General features: G+C 48.0%; 2 protein-coding genes across 3 annotated transcripts; one reads left to right on the top strand and one right to left on the bottom strand.

The window, feature by feature from the left end:
* Positions 1-588: 588 nt before the first annotated feature.
* hapln3 (hyaluronan and proteoglycan link protein 3) lies at positions 589-5,265 on the top strand. 2 transcript variants are annotated; one of them, XM_028958440.1, is made up of 5 exons: positions 589-709; positions 904-1,080; positions 1,805-2,176; positions 2,750-3,052; positions 3,878-5,265. In XM_028958440.1, exons 2-5 carry the CDS (start codon positions 951-953, stop codon positions 4,162-4,164), a joined length of 1,092 nt encoding a protein of 363 aa, XP_028814273.1. In that variant the 5' UTR covers positions 589-709; positions 904-950; the 3' UTR covers positions 4,165-5,265. The 2 variants fall into 2 exon arrangements, with proteins under 2 accessions (XP_028814273.1, XP_028814274.1); XM_028958441.1 differs by having other exon boundaries at positions 595-709; positions 874-1,080.
* A 791-nt stretch (positions 5,266-6,056) lies between these two features.
* acanb (aggrecan b) lies at positions 6,057-15,169 on the bottom strand. The gene is made up of 14 exons (XM_028958483.1): positions 15,065-15,169; positions 13,803-13,882; positions 13,297-13,680; positions 12,801-12,975; positions 12,596-12,723; positions 12,223-12,516; positions 11,823-12,131; positions 11,196-11,288; positions 9,389-11,011; positions 8,159-8,317; positions 8,000-8,082; positions 7,320-7,461; positions 6,990-7,178; positions 6,057-6,908 (listed from the first exon to the last, which is right to left on the bottom strand). Exons 2-14 carry the CDS (start codon positions 13,873-13,875, stop codon positions 6,877-6,879), a joined length of 3,684 nt encoding a protein of 1,227 aa, XP_028814316.1. The 5' UTR covers positions 13,876-13,882; positions 15,065-15,169; the 3' UTR covers positions 6,057-6,876.
* Positions 15,170-16,782: the final 1,613 nt, after the last annotated feature.

The following is a 16,782-nucleotide window of genomic DNA, read 5'->3' on the forward strand; positions in this document are numbered from 1 at the left end:
GAAGGTTCCAGACGTCCTGCTGTACGTGTCTGTGCGACAGGTGACTGAATTGGACTTCCATGCCATCCCACACACACACACATCTGTTCCCCTATCCCCAGCACCCTCTGCTCTTTCCTGCATGGGAAACTGGGGAGTTGGGTGGGGTGGGACACACTGCAGGTCAAAGGCCTAAAAGTGAAATGCATGAATGCGTCGTTAGACGTTAGGCCACACACACCAAGGAGAGCCACGCGTTTTCATTTCAGTAATCCACATTTTATATTTCCTAAGTGAACTGATAAACCTAATCCAACCCCCTGGTGCGGTGGTGGGACAACTGGGAGAATTAATTTTTCCATTACTCTCATTCATAAATAATACCACTACTGAAAAAACAAACAAAAAGAAATATACTTTATAATGTGTTATTAATCCGTCTACTGGACGGACAAGGGCAGGAAAGGGTGCCCGCGAAAAGTCTGACAAAAGGGACGAGGAGAGCGGCCGAGATCAAAGGGGATGCCTGGCGCTGGTGACGTCACCCGCCCGTTATTCTCGCCGAAATATCAATAAAAAGGGAACGGGCGGCGCGCTGCGTGCGCCACTCCGCCGCGACGGAGCAGCAGGAGCGACGGACGCGCTGCGCCCGCCGGGAGTCCTCGGCTTATTCACCGGGCAGAAGAACACACATCTCCACGTTGGACGGCTGCCGAAGTTCAGAAAAAAAGTACGTGTTGGTTAATAGAAAAAAAAAAAAACAAGTATAAAAGTGATTTAAAATGCGACGATTGTTCTCTTTACGTGTAAAAAAAAAAAAACGTGTTAAAACATCCCGATCCTCTTTTTACCGCTGCTGGCGCTTCACTTCGTCGCGATCGTCATCCTTGACAGTCGGACGGCTTCTTTTCCGTCTTTCACCAGCGTGCCTCGGATAAAATAAAAATAAAAACCCCGCGGCGCTGGAAACGATGTGGATCTGTCGCCTCCTGGTGGCCGTGGGCCTGCAACTGCACCTGCTCGGCCGCTGCCGCGCGTCCGGCCGCCGAGGCGGCGCCTTCTTCTACCAGGACGTCGCCGACGGCGGCGGCAATGGCGAGAGTACGTAAGGCTAATTTTGTTCCCTTTTTAGCCATGAGAGCTTCTTTTTTTTTTATTAAGGGCTTTTAATAACTTCTGATAAGATAATAATAATAATAAGAAGAAGAAGAAGAAGAAGAAAGAAAATAATTTTCGTTGTTGTGCAGCAGGGGTTAATAATCGATGCGACGAAAATATAAAATTAGATTAGATTAAACTTTATTGTCATTACACATGTACGAGTACAGGTCAGCGAAATGCAGTTTAGGTCTAACCAGAAGTGCAATAAGCAGCAAGTGCAGGATGAAGGTAAAATAAGTTATGAGTATACATAAGGTGATATGTACAGGAAGACACTGAATAATATTTATAGATGGATGTACAAGTAGTATGTAATAATATGCATAAAAAAAAATATGTATAAAAAAGTGTATAATCAGAATTCTACAAATGTGTATATGCAATGGATATATATATGTATATGTATGTATATATATGTGTATATATATGTATATATATGTGTATATATATGTATATATATATATGTGTGTGTGTGTGTGTGTGTATATATATATATATATATATATATATTACATATTCAACTGTATATATGTGTGTATATATATATATATATATATATACATACACACACACACACACAGTTGGATATGTACAATGTAGTGCAATGATTATGTGATGTAAGTGTGCACCTTTGAATTTTGGATATAATTTGAGTGCGTTTTAGTTCATTTCAGGGGCGTGCGCCTCCACGTGGAGAGCCCGAGTGTCTTGGTGTCCGCCGTGCAGGGCAGCAGTGTCACCCTGCCGTGTCACTACCGCTACGAGCCCGAGCTCAGCTCGCCCCGGCGGACCCGGGTCAAGTGGTTCTGGCAGCCCACGGACGGCGGCGGCCCGGAGGAAGGCGTCGTGGTGGCCCTCGGACAGCGCCACCGCACCTACGGCGACTTCCGGGGACGCGTGCGCCTCCGCCGAGACGCGCCGGGCGACGCGTCCCTGGTCATCAGCGCGCTGACGGCGGACGACACGGGCCGCTACCGCTGCGAGGTCATCGATGGGCTGGAGGACGAGAGCGTCACGGTGGAGCTGGAGTTCCGAGGTACGGAGCCCCAAAATAAGCCACCTACATTTTGGATGACAGGGGTGCCTGTGGCTTCAATTTAGTCGGGTTCTACCACAATAAACGATGTTTGATAAAATGAAAAAAAAAGAATAAAATATTCGCTTACAATAAGCGGAACTGGCAACCGTTTTAGCAGCGGCATAAAAGCCCTGAACTCGATCCAACAATAACCTGAGTTTCTCAGGTCAGTTCTTTTCAAAGATATAAAATGTACAATCATGGCCGCAAAACCCCTCAAATAACATGATATCTGTGAGCAGAGGTTGCTGTTTCAACGGGCGTCACTGTGTAGTGGGACGTCTTTGATTCAGCTGTAAGGGTCCTTGACAGTCACACCATTAAACATCTGGAGTGCTGCAGCACCTTGACCCCTTTAGCCCCTCGAGGCTCTTCCCATGTTGGTGAATTTGTGCAGATGGGACGTGCAGTGACGGCGTCTGTAAACTATGTGCACTTCGGTTCCGCCTGTGACAGTGATGTCACTTTCGCGGTCAAACGCGCAAGGAAATCCGAGAGAAAGCTGACGTAATCTGGAGCCCCGCCACCTAGGGGTGGTGTTCCCTTACTATTCCCCCAGGGGACGCTATCGTCTGAACTTCCTGGAGGCCAAGCGGGCCTGTGAGGAGCAGGGGGCCGCGCTGGCCACCTTCGAGCAGCTCTTCGCGGCGTGGGAGGACGGGCTGGACTGGTGCAACGCGGGCTGGCTGGCCGACGGCACGGCGCAGTACCCGGTCTCCACGCCCCGGGAGGCCTGCGGCGGGGTGGACTTGGCCCCTGGCCTGCGCAGCTACGGCTCACGCCACCGGCGCCTGGACCGCTATGATGCCTTCTGTTTCGCGTCGGCTCTCAGAGGTGACAAAATCACGCCGTTCGACGTGCCGCCACTTCCCGGCTTACAACAACAACAACAACATTTATTTCTTATACAGCCCAAAATCACATACAGTATGTCTCAATGGGCTTTGATAGGCCCTACAGTTGACACCCCCCACACATGATCCTTCTGCACACAAGGAAAAACTCCACACAAAAAAACTCTAGGAGAGAGAAGAAAAAGGTGGGAAGAAACGTTGGGAAGGAGTGATACAGAGAGGGACCCCCTTCCGGGGTAGAGTGAGCCTGCAAATGGTGTCAGTGCAGGGTTGGGGATGATATAATAATAAGTCCTACAGTTGTAGGGTTGGAGAAGTCCAGGATGTAGTCAGTGTCATGGTCTAGATTACGTGTCCGTAATGATGTTACTGGTCCATTTGAAGATCCCTGAAGCTGTAGTTGTAACGGTGGTGGTGGCTGTGGTGACCCTCTGGTTCGTTTCATGTTTTGTCCTTGTTAAGCAGTTGTCAGGAACCAGGATTTATTTGCTGGTCTGATCACTGGGGTCTGCCAGTAGTCTGGACGCTTGATTCCGTGTCTCGGAGAAAACAAACAGAAGCAGCGGTGGCACTGTACGACCGATACTGAAATATGTGGTTATGGTGGTATATTGGTGCTACAGTGGCCCGGTACCCTAACTAGGACAGCCTAACTGGTGAATTTAACTTTGTCTAACAGGGGGACTCTGTGATAAACTGGACGTTATAATTGACACTGCGTCAAAGTGAAGTGAAATGAGGGTCTAGGACTTTAACAAAAAGCCAGAGAAAACAGATAGGTTACCGGGCCGTCTTTTTGTTTCAGGCGGCGTGTACTTCCTGCAGCAGTCCCGCCCGCTGAACTTCACCGAGGCGGCGCGGGCGTGCGCGGCTCAGGGGGCCGAGATCGCCAAGGTCGGCCAGCTGTACGCCGCCTGGAGGTTCCTGGGCCTGGACCGCTGCGACGCGGGCTGGCTGGCCGACGGGAGCCTGCGCTACCCCATCGCCAGGCCTCGGCCGCACTGCGGCCCGGGGCGGCCCGGGGTTCGCACCCTCGGCCACCCCCCCCGGCACCACAAGCACGCCGTTTACTGCTACCGGGCCCACTGGTGAACAACACCGACGCGCTCTTCTCAACCGAAACAGTTCTTGTGCTTGTTCGGAGCACCAAAACACTTGCTTTTGCCTTTTTTTTTTTTTGGTGCATTAAAAGGAAATCACAATTTCCCATTATTCATATTAAAACACGACCGACGTAATTAGTCCCGTTCACGTACATTTCGCCCGTTTCTACGGACAGGCTTTTGCCAAAAGCACACCGAGACACAGGGAAACGTGAAAGGTGCAGCACGCAGAATTCCGGTGAAACGGAATATAGAATATATATTACGGTCGTCGAAACGAACGTGTCGTATTTAACGTATTAACGCAGCTGCTCCACGGTTAAGTGCCACACTCTCCCACACTTGCAAGCTTTAGTCTTAAGAATTAGTCGTGACGAGTGTAATAATCAGATTGACAGTTTTAAATTGATTGACAGCCCTCGTGTTTGTAAGCATGTAGTTTTGTATATGTGTATTGTCACTATGAATTGTTGTGTTTTTTTTTGTGAGCTTTGGACCCGTGGCTGCTGTCACCCGATGTGTCACCATGGGTGCTTAAAATATCTGTCACACTGCACCTTTAAAAACGTCTCGAGGCCAGGGACCTGCAATGACAGCACACCTGTCATTTAAAGTCTTCAAAACGCAGGCATCGTGTGACAGGGACACCTTATCATGCCGGAAACCGACCATTGCACCGGAAGTCGACCCTCGAGAGCACTTAGCATTGCCGCGCCCTGAAACCCACAACTTTTTAGCATTTATTTCATACGAAGCCACTCAGGAGAAGGCGTAAAAGCCATAGCTCATCCAACCTTTAATTATGTTTTTATTTTTTTTAAAACATTTTTTATCTTCAGCTACTACTATTCATCGCTTAATGCTGTGATCTGTGGCATTGTGTTTTTGTGAATGGCTGCCCCGAAGGTAACTGGAATTACAGATTCTGTCAAAGCTTACATGCGATTGCCAGTATATATCGTTTTTTTTTTTTGTAATTCAATGTCTTAGTATAAAATGCATTATTTTAGGCATTGCAACTTATTTTAGGAAGCATCATGTACTGTGTATTGTTATTTGTAGAAAATATGATATTTGTTCGATTAATGGATGCACTTTTATGCTGAAAATCTTGATAAATAAATGAGAAAAAGTAACATTGGTTTTAGCTGCAGGACTCTTTTCAGGTTTCCTGTTCTCTCTTGATCTTGATCAGCTTTTTATACTCTGACGTCGTTGATCAACCTGCCACTAGGTGGCGACAGCAGCGGGCACAGGAGGCGTCCTGGACCAGGCAGGACAAAAGGGCTCCGGGAGGCACACAAGCCAGGCTCAGTCTGCCGAAAAGCGGGCGTGATGGGTGGAGAGCGGGTCTAATGCCCCGTATCCCCCTCCTTCGGTCACAGAGCAAACACCTGCTGCCCAAGCAGGGCTCTCGGGCAGAGGGTGCATCATGAAAAGCCGCTTGTGCTGTCCGGTGGTCAGGGCCAGAGCCGGATGAAGGCAGGTACTGTATGGCCTGAGGTGGAAATTCATATTTTTATTCGCTTCAAAATCAAGAACACGTCTTATCGTGAGGGTGGTAGTAGAGGAGCGTCAGATAAAAGCCGTAAATGTAAATGTTGTACATCTGTCAATATTCGTATTGATGTCTTATTAACAATAATCAAAAACAGAGAAGTGGAGGCACCCTTCATCATCATCTCACAGTGCTGTGTTTTTCGGCAGCTTCTGCCTCGGTGGTCTACTCACGTTTTGAGCAAACGACACGTGGAATGGTGCACATTTGTTCACATTTATTTCCTTTGCGTTCGTAACACACATTCCACTTTTCTCCAGCGCACAAATGCATGAGCCCCCTTCCCCTCCCACACGCACCCACACAGTCATCCTTGTGTGTTTTATGAAGACCGATGCGGCTCTGAAATATAAGAGACGGGCTTATCTCAAATTACAGCAAGAGACCTCCAAAGCATCATGACTCGGCAACGCGACAAGCCAATACTGCTGACATTTTGTCACGCATTCACTGTACAACAGTGCGGTACAGTAAATTACATGCGGAAAAAAACTGCCCTTAATATAAGGTATCAACTGGGATCAGAGTCGTGAGGATTTTCTTTTTTAGTGTGCTGGGAAATGCATTCGATTGAAAAAAGCTTGTGACTGTGATTAAAAATTTCCAGCGGCAATCGGTTCAAAATCGGTCATGCACATGTGCAGTTTAACTGTAGGTGAACCAGTTCTGAAAATGCGACACAAAAAAATGGCAAATGTGGAAAGGCGATGCAGCCTGAGTGTTAATGTCAGCATGGGAATGAAGTAGATTCCTGGTCTCACTTGCAGAACTTGTTCATTCTGTGATCACGTTGTACAACGAACAGACAAAATTGAATTCAAAATACTACTGGGAATAGTATAGAGCTGTAGACGGTGAATGCTACTGCCGTACCCAAGGAAGGGTTTGTGGACCATCTTCTGAGCAGACTTTAGAAAATCCCCAAACACTCGCTCATTGACATCAGTCTCAGTAGTTGGCCGTGATATGGACATATGCAGACCATTTAGGTCCTTGTAGAACACAAAAAGGACAATTACAATTAAAGTGCTTAAACAAAAAAGTCCTGTCCTAGAGTAACCCTTGAGAAAGACCAGGCACACTACAGAAACGAATGTTTGTAGTTTACGCATGATCCGCTTTTCCGTCAGACCGCTTCTTTAATCATCTCCACAGTCTGGTGTCGGCATTGTCGGCTGTGAGGGAGAGAGGTCGGAGTGAGTTAAAGTGAGTTCCCGGGTGGACGTAATTACGTTTCGCGCACGGCTCAGGCCCACCTCTTGTGCACTCCACTTGTGGCTCCTCCCACTGGCCGCTCGGCAGACAGTGCACCACAGACAGGTGGCGCTGCGTGAACCCGGGGTCACACTGGTACCGCACCATGGAGCCGACTGCGTAACGGTCCTTCGGGCCGCCCAGAACCCGGGCGTCCTCCACTTCCGGAGGCGAGGAGCAGGGGGGTGACCCTGCCAGGTAAAATTCAGTATGAATTCCAAATGAATACCATGTCCTGCATTTATGCCATATTGAACCTATCATATCGTAAATTTGGTCGCGTTTTTAGCTGTAACACAAAAGTTTTCCACGGCTTAACGAAAAGTTTATACCGAGTCTGCTCTTGCATATGAAGGGCAAATGGTAGTTGCATGGGATATCATCCCACTGGCCACCCTCGTGCCATATCATGACCACACAGTCCTCTCCGGGGTTGAGATAGTCTGGTTGGTTGGGTCTCCAGTTCTGGTAGCGCTGTTAATCAGATTAGCAGCAGACTGTGAGCAGGCCCGACCATAAACAATAGAAAATTCCACACCAGCATTCAATGACTCTCGAAAATAAAGACCATTTTGCTCCAGATAACCACTTTACTTTTTATTAATAAGAAAAAATGAATTCGTTTTTTAAAATCAGTGATGGTGTTTTAATGCATGATAGCTATTCATGGCCGTTTACTGAGCCAGTGTAAAAATATTACACATATTACAGTTCTAAATATTAATGCATTATTTGACCTATGACATGCATAGACACTTTAAATCATTTAAATATTTAAATGCAGCATGTTTTGGCACATTGTCTGAAACAGCCCTCAGGTGGAAACCCAGTAATTTCCTTGTAAACCTATCAAAGTAATTAGCATTTTTACATTTTATTTCCATTTTGAATCTGCAGGATTTGTAAGCTGATACTCTTTACCCTACTTGTCTCTGTCACAGTTTTTAATAAGCTTTACTCATGAGAATTAAAATCAGCATTGTGAGGAGGGCAATTATTGTAATCCACTGACCAGCGGGGTCCTGTCTGTCCAGCGGAACTCGCTCTGCACGTCTCTGTCGCTGAGGCCAATCCACTGGTATTCGTCAGCGGTGGCTGGGTGGTAGATGGGTCTGGAGTCAGAGAGGCACGCAGAGACGGCCCGGCACAAAGACCCACGCCGCATACTCACAGCTGACGAAGTCCTGCTCCTGCTGTGACGCGATGCTGACCAGATGAGAGTCTAGTTCCTGGCACCGCAGCTCGGCGTCCATCCAGCTCGCACGCTCGGGTGAGAACAGGTAGCAGCTCCCCATGAACTCCTTCCAGTTCACCTTGCAGCCCCGCACCACTGCAGTCGCAACAAGGTCACATGATCACGCCAACGATTGTGCCGTGCTGCTGCAGTGATGGAAAGCTTTCCAGTATGTTCTGGTGGCCACTAAAGCTGGTCGACTTTCCTTAAAATTAGGGCATTGCCTCTATATATATAATTTGTATATCAAGAGAACAACAAAACATCCTAAAAGATTCCTCACACCCTGCTCATGACTTGTTCTAACAGTCAAAGTAAAGTGAACTGATTGTCACATGTGATACACAGCAGCACAGCACACAGTGCACACAGTGAAATTTGTCCTCTGCATTTAACCCATCACCCTGAGTGAGCAGTGGGCAGCCATGACAGGCGCCCGGGGAGCAGTGTGTGGGGACAGTGCTTTGCTCAGTGGCACCTTGGCAGATCGGGATTCGAACCTGCAACGTTCTGATTACGGGGCCGCTTCCTTAACCGCTAGGCCACCACTGCCACTGTCAGATGATACAGGAGCATTTAAACAAGAACAAGCGGACGTTAAACTGCAGCTTCTACCCTGTTGCAGTCGGGACACTGAAATGACACTTAATTTTCATCTCTAATAGAATTCAGCTCCTATTTCTTCTATTTCACGCGCAGTAAGGTCCTGTCTCATGTGCCATAAAGTTTTGTGTGCAGTCTGACTGCGTGCTGACTTCTCTTTTTATGTTCATTCTTGATATTTATATACTTATGGGTTTCTCCTTCGATAGAAACCTCTCAGACACGGGGACTGCACCTAATTTCAATGTGCTTGTTACGACGACAAAAAACAGACATGACATGTTAGATTCACTTCAGGCTCTCCCTGGAATATTTAAAAAGCATAAACAATAAAGTGTTATCATAAGAAAACACCAGGAACGCTGAAGACAAACGTCTTACAAGTTGGCCCTTGTCACCACAGTGTAGATTCCTTCATCCTTTTCAGCTTTGTTTTTTTTTTTTTGGAAATAACCCTTTCAAGCAGCAGAGTCACCTGACATGTCTTACATGCCAACAACCGTTGTTACTTCTGTATAATTTTCTTTACCACACCAGCTAGCCCTACGTAAGGCTTTTACATACCATGGTCGGTTGTGGGTTCCTCCATGACTCTTGGCTCCTGAAGGGGCATGGAGGGTGCGGTCGTGATGCTGGACACAGCCGGGGTTGTAGTAGAGGCCGGAGTGCCAGTTGTGAAGCCAGCGTCTGTTGTCGGGAACACCACGGATTCCTCTGTGGTTCCTGCAGGCTCCACCTCCTCCATGTCCTGGCCGTCTGGGTAGTTCAAGGGACGGTCTGTGGAGAGTGTGGCAGCGTGTGTCACTGGATGTCCACTGGCCTCCCCGCTGACTTCTGTTGATCCTCTGCCCTGCACAGCTCGCTCGCTGGGCCTCACAGTCACCTCAATGATTTCGTCCTCGGCCAGGAAAATGACATCTTCATAAGAAGAACCTGATTCTCTGGAGGAAAAACCTGAGTGGAAGGTGCTGGTATCACCAGAGCCAGTCGGCTGAATGCCAGCCACCTCATTTTCCTCTCCAGAACCGCTTTCACTCAGGTCAGTAAAATGTAAATCCACAAAGGAGATCTCTGGAAGACCTGAACCATACCCGCTTTGGGACTCACCACTGGGCATCCCTGATCCACTGAAAAATGAAGGTCTCCTTCCAAGCTCCTGCTGTACTTCTGCATAAGAGATATCAGTGGCATTTTCATTTACGTATGAGATGATCAAGGGGTCTCCACTTAGATCTTCTGATTGAGAACCACTGGACCCGGACAATAAGCAGCTTCTGAAACTTCCTGATCCTGGACAGTCACCCGAACCACTGATGTCTCCAGAACCACTGCTGTCACCAAGACTTCTGGTATCTCCAGAGTCACTTGCATCTCCTGAAGTAGCAAGGTCTCCCGAGCCACTTAAACCCCCAGAACCACTGCTGTCCCCCAGGCGTATGATGTCTCCAGAACCACTGGCATCTCCTGAAGTAGCAAGGTCTCCCGAGCCACTTAAACCCCCAGAACCACTGCTGTCCCCCAGGCGTATGATGTCTCCAGAACCACTTGCAACTCCTGAAGTAGCAAGGTCTCCCGAGCCACTTAAACCCCCAGAACCACTGCTGTCCCCCAGGCGTGTGATGTCTCCAGAACCACTGGCATCTCCTGAAGTAGCAAGGTCTCCCGAGCCACTTAAACCCCCAGAACCACTGCTGTCCCCCAGGCGTATGATGTCTCCAGAACCACTTGCAACTCCTGAAGTAGCAAGGTCTCCCGAGCCACTTAAACCCCCAGAACCACTGCTGTCCCCCAGGCGTATGATGTCTCCAGAACCACTTGCAACTCCTGAAGTAGCAAGGTCTCCCGAGCCACTTAAACCCCCAGAACCACTGCTGTCCCCCAGGCGTGTGATGTCTCCAGAACCACTGGCATCTCCTGAAGTAGTAGAGCTACTGAAGTCTCCCGAGGCACTGAAATCTGTGGAGAAGGTTATGGTGCTTCCGTCTGTTCCTTCCTGGAAGGTACTAGATGCAGAGCCGCTCCCAGAGAGGACTTCACCGCTGCCATCAAAACTCACAGCGATTTCTGACCCACTGCCACCCAAGCCTGACCCAGACACATCCCCTCTGGCTGAACCATCACCAGACGTCACATCACCAGAGCCAGAACCTGACCCAGACATGTCGCATGGGACATTGGTGGGATGAGCTGAAAGAAATCAGAGAAAAGAGCGAACCACTTTAATTCCAACCTCATTTTCATTTTATTAGTTAATACCGCAGCACATTAAGAACCATGGTCTGGGCAATATTCTCCACTGGGAAGTATCATGATGTTGATTTGCACTGTTGATGTTTAGACATCTTGTGAGGTCACTGTGTGTATTGTGTACCTGCCGCTGGAACACCAGTGACTGTGGTGTTGAAATCCAGGACCGTGCTGGTCGTGTTGCCCTCAGTTTCATTCAGTTGCTCATATGGGTCAACTGCGAAGACAAACCCTCTCAGAGATCATTCCAAATTACGGCAAAATAAAATGCTTTAGACACAAGACACTTAACCGTGAGTGTCTCCAGGGGGACTGTCCCTGTAACTACTCATTGTAAGTTGCTCTTAAGTTGCATCTGATAAATTGCGTAAATGTAAATAAGCCAGTACATTGTGGCATGCTTAGCAAAATAGTGCTATACTTTGCTAAATGCCCTGCATGATGTCTATCAGTATATAAGCATCCATAGTGCCTGACCTATCAAGTGTGTGAGGAAAAAAATTAATAACATATATTAACTTTTCTTTTCTTTTTAGACATTAATAAAAAAAAAGTGAACCTCTTCAGCTGTAATGAATGTTTCGAACATAACATAATGTCACGGAGATCATTCTGACATATTTCAGCCTATACATCACTGGATCAGTGACGAAGCTCCCCAATAAGGGACTTATTAAAATGCTTATTAAATCTTGGTACAATAGTTGCAGAAGTAAAATGGCCTTCATTTCCCTCCGGACAACATCCTCACCTGCTGTGTAATTTGGACTGGGGAGCGCTGCACGTATGGCTGGCCGGGCGGTCCTCGCGGCCACCTGCTCCTCTGCGATGGATGTGGGGTAGGTGTCGGTGGGAGGCAGGGTCAGGGGCGTCTCCGCGCTGAGGGAGTCCACCGGGGTGTGTGTGACCAGTTGTCCGCGCGCCTCGCCCTCGGTGCTGAGGTCGCGGGGGTAGAGTTCAGGGGTGCTGGTGACGGTGTCCACGGTCAAGTGGCTGTCGGTGGCGGTGAATGGTGGCTCGGTGAGTAGAGTGGCGTCAGTGGAAGCCTCCTCCTCACTCTCTACACACGCAAAAGGCAACACTGTGAGCAGCTTTCCGGGGAAAAGAAATGTCTTTTTACATGTTACTAGCTATAAGGTCTAGAGACAAACCCTCATAACAGACGGCATCGTAGCGGGAGTCAGGATAGGGAAATCCTGTCTGGTTTGGGTACAAGTACACGGTCCGAACGCCCAGAAGTCCGCCGCCACACTGGGGACGGGCTACGTTGATCGGGTAACGCACACTCCGGTCGGCCAGCCAGCCCGCGGCACACACGTCCATGCCGGCCTTCCACGCCAGATACAGCTGCCCCGTGGTGGCCAGCTTGGCGCCCAGCTTGGCACACTGCTCTGCGGCCTCCACGAAGGCGAACTTTTCCACCGACATGGAGAAGAACACCTTGCCTGGAGAGGACACATTGGACACGTTGGTTCAAATACGATGCACGCATCCAACAGTGGCTGCATCATGACTGTGTACTACCTGACATCTTCTCTGCAAAGCAGTACACATCGTACGTCTCGTTCGTGTCTCTGACCCCATAGGTTCGAACGCCGGGAAGATCCTCTTTGTCCCCATAACATGGCTCTCGGGGCTCGTGAATGGGATACCTGTTGCAAGCGGCATGACAGGACAGACGTGACGACCAGTCTGAGTCTCGCTTGCTTATTGCAGTCTTCGGACGTACCTGACTGTCTGGTCGGCCAGCCAGCCGGCGTCACACTGGTGGAGGCCGTCGTCGTAGGCTGCCTGCAGCTGAGCGGGAGTGGCGATGGCGGCGCTGTTCTGGAGGCAGGCCGCCTTGGCCTTCTCAAACGTCAGCGTGTAGCGGCTGGAGATGGCACGGTAGTGAAACACAATGCCTGCAGAGAAAACCGCGGTAGGTGAACATTTGTCATTGTCACAAAACTGCAATTTGACCACAACGTGGGGGCAGTGGAGGCCTAGCGGTTAAGGAAGCGGCCCCGTAGTAAGAAGGTTGCCGGTTCGAATCCCGAGCCGCAAAGGTGCCACTGAGGTGCCACTGAGCAAAGCACCGTCCCCACACACTGCTCCCCGGGCGCTTGTCATGGCTGCCCACTGCTCACTCAGGGTGATAGGTTAAATGCAGAGGACAAATTTCACTGTGTGCACCGTGTGCTGTGTATCACGTGTGACAATCACTTCACTTTATAAGAGCCCACCTTGAACGCGAACATCAACGGAGTCAGAGCTGTCCTCAGTCTCATGCATTACTTCACATCGGTAGGTGCCAGAGTCGCTGGACCTCAGCTCTGTCAGCTCCATGGTGGCATCGGTGAGGATTGTGGGGTAGTTGACCAGGGTGACCCGGTCCAGATACTCAGGCTCCACCAAGGCTACACCACCGAAGGCCACCAGGACCACAGAGACTTTGTCCTGGCGGATGAAGCTCCATTTGATGCGGTAGAGCGCGGGGAGGCCCGCCGGGGAGACGGGGTCGTGCGCTGGGTTTTTCCGGAAGTAACAGGGCACCACGACCTTCCCACCCAGCAGTGGCTGCAGCGTCTGGTCTACAGGGATGCTCACACTGAGGCTGCTGTCTTCACCTGAAGGAAAGGAAACAATGGCCTTTGTCTCTCAATGCACTTAACCAAGGACACCTTTCAGGATGTACAGTTAAGGACTGTATTTTCAACCATTTACAAAAGGTACAGAAGTTCTTACTTACCAGCTGGGTCTCCAAAATATATATCTGCAGAGATGACATGCAGGCATGCACACAGAAGAAGCAAGGAAGTCATGACGTGCCTGTTAAAAAATGCATCAAGTACGATTTAGCTAAAAACAAAAGGCTTGGTTTTACCTGCAAATCTGTTGCCCTCTCAGTAATAGGCATTTGTTAACTTCAGGAGGATTGTTGCTCCCCAGGGGCGTGGTCTAACACGTACGGCGCTCCACCCACATTACAGAAGGACTCACCGTTTCTGACGCAACAAATCAGCAACAGCTGTCTAATCGCTGTGCACTGTTCATATTACATAATTTTACTATTAGTTGCATGCTTTTTTCTAGATGTAACTATTTAAATTGCATCTTTCATCTCAAGAATAATTATTTTAACAAGTAGGCCAAGGTCCACGGAAGTCCCAGCGAGAGCAGCGCATGTCTGATGCCACACTGGGTCCGTTGTACGGAAACCCCTTTACAGTGTCTCCATTCAGCTGAGGTGAGGTGAGGTGCGCTAGGTGTGAGTCCATGAGTGGCGTGGTGTTCCAGCTGTGGTCAGTGTGTATGAGCCAGAACTGCTTTAGGGCGAGAGTAAACAGAGAGTAACTATTACAGAGCAGGCCCTAGTCTGCACAGTGGACAGTGTCTGCATTCACACACATCGGGGCCAGCATGTGCACGTGCACACACACACACACACACACACACACACAAGTAGGCAATGGCAAGGTAACCATGGTGCTTTTTTGCCATAATGGAAACATAGAATCAGCTCCAATATCCACATATATAGAAAGTGCTGTGCTTCTGGCCATAAAACCCAGACAGATAGACACAAATTCATTAAAATCGTATTGGTTGAAAATGAAACGTATTGAAATGTGACATTTTGCTGTCTAGATGTGGATGTTACTCCTTGGTTATTACCATTAACACCAAGCAAAATATGCTTTTACAGTATACTGTCTACAGTATACTGACTGTCCAATCCATATCACTTTTCAAAATGTACATTAAATTACTACATCTAAAAGACGTTTACAATGACTGAATTGGTAATAATACAAATAAAGCATAAAAACAGGTTTTTATGCCCTGGAGGATTTATTTAATACAGTAATTAAACTGAAGGATTTGTGCTGGCTAATATTGTGAAACTAACTGCTTCGGTCAAATTTTGTGTGGTCAAATAGAAACATATAGGAACGATTATAGAAATGATTAATATGAATTACATCACAGTTCATAATGACATATAATTACCTTTTAGTGGGAGAGAGTGGCTGAACTGAAGATGATGGGCAGTCTCGAAGGTTTGAAATGCGATTTGTTAGGAGCCCATGGGTTTCGTGGACTCCTTGCTCCTCCTGTGTGCGGGCTGCAGAAAGAAGTGTGATGCAGACTTGACGGAAGTTTAGCGAGGCAGAGAGAGAGAGAGAGAGAGAGAGACTACTCCCCTTGTCGAGACAGTGAGGTCATGTTTTAGTCCAAGGACCCACTTTCTAAGGAAACGGACTCGTAATCGGAAGGAATCCCGAAACGCCAAGATGCCACTGAGCAAAGTACTGTCCCCAAACACAGCGCCTTCTATGGCTGCCCACTGCTCAAGGTGATGGGCTAAATTCCAAGTTTTGTTGTGTCACCGTGTGCTGTGCTGCAGTGAATGACAATGACGATAACTTCACTTTCACGCTACAAACCTATCAATTGCTGTATGTTTGGAAACTGCTAAATTTGAGTAATTTTCCTTTTTAATAAAATCCATGATTCTGTTGTGTATGAAATGTGTACATTTTGGTACGTTTGATATCAGTGTAGAATACCTTGCTGTCACTATTTAACATATGCCAAACATTACTTTTTTACACTATTAGGCTGTATCAATGGGCATAGACCAAGACTTTCTCTACAAATTACAGTACCTGTCATGAGTGACACATTTTTCTGTATGGGACTCATGAATTCATCTTGTGTGTATACACACACACACACACACACAGTGTCACGCCAGAGGGGATGAGGCAGGATGCACATTTGCATGACAGTGAAAAGTGAAAGTGAAGTGAAAGTGATTTTCATTGTGATACACAGAACAGCACACAGGGACACAACAAAATGTGTCCTTTGCTTTTGACCATCACCGTTGGTGAGCAGTGGGCAGCCATGACAGGCGCCCGGGGACCAGTGTGTGGGTATTGTGTTTTGATCAGTGGCACCTCTGTGGTACCTCAGTGGTCCGGGATTCAAACCCGCAACCTTCTGATTGCGGGGGCCGCTTCCTTAACCGCCAGGCCACCACTGGAAAGTGGTGCGAAAGGCACAAGGGCAACATCGAGAAGCGTGTTTTACCTGTAGTGACAGGGTAAGAAAAAAAAAACACAAGAGACAAGAGATTTGAAGAAGATGAGGCATATATACAGTACAGTACACACCTTCTCATTCAACGTGTTTTCTTTATTTTCATGACCATTTACGTTGGTAGATTCTCACTGAAGGCATCAGAACTATGAATGAACACATGTGGAGTTATGTACTTAACAAAAAGTGGAGACCTGGTCTCCACAGTCACCGGACCTGAACCCAATCCAGATGGTTTGGGGTGAGCTGGACCAACAAGTGCTAAACACCTCTGGGAACTCCTTCAAGACTGTTGGAGAAGCATTTCAGGTGACGACCTCTTGAAGCTCATCGAGAGAATGCCAAGAGTGTTCAAAGCAGTAATCAGAGCAAAGAAACTAGAATATAAAACATGTTTTCACTTATTTCACCTTTTCTTGTTAAGTACATAACTCCACATGTGTTCATTCATTGTTTTGAAGGTGTGTCTAAACTTTTGGCCTGTACTGTATGGTAATGGTAAACACGTGGCAGTAATTATAGTAGACAACAACAGCACTAAGTGGCACCTGGTAGGCCATTACACACACACACACACACACACACACACACACACACACACATCCCCATTTCCTGTGATCAAG

The sequence above is a fragment of the Denticeps clupeoides genome, chromosome 17 (assembly GCF_900700375.1).
Source record: "Denticeps clupeoides chromosome 17, fDenClu1.1, whole genome shotgun sequence".
Taxonomy (NCBI): domain Eukaryota; kingdom Metazoa; phylum Chordata; class Actinopteri; order Clupeiformes; family Denticipitidae; genus Denticeps; species Denticeps clupeoides.

Excerpts from the sequence above, each read along its gene's own strand:
- hapln3 (XM_028958440.1), top strand. The coding sequence starts at position 951 with ATGTGGATCTGTCGCCTCCTGGTGGCCGTGGGCCTGCAACTGCACCTG. Across the intron at positions 1,081-1,804 it reads CGGCGGCGGCAATGGCGAGA|TTCATTTCAGGGGCGTGCGC; the intron begins GTACGTAAGGCT and ends AGTGCGTTTTAG. Across the intron at positions 2,177-2,749 it reads GGTGGAGCTGGAGTTCCGAG|GGGTGGTGTTCCCTTACTAT; the intron begins GTACGGAGCCCC and ends CCCGCCACCTAG.
- acanb (XM_028958483.1), bottom strand. The coding sequence starts at position 13,875 with ATGACTTCCTTGCTTCTTCTGTGTGCATGCCTGCATGTCATCTCTGCA. Across the intron at positions 12,132-12,222 it reads CGATGCCGTCTGTTATGAGG|AGAGTGAGGAGGAGGCTTCC; the intron begins GTTTGTCTCTAG and ends TTGCGTGTGTAG. Across the intron at positions 7,179-7,319 it reads CATATGCAAGAGCAGACTCG|GGTCACCCCCCTGCTCCTCG; the intron begins GTATAAACTTTT and ends TTTACCTGGCAG.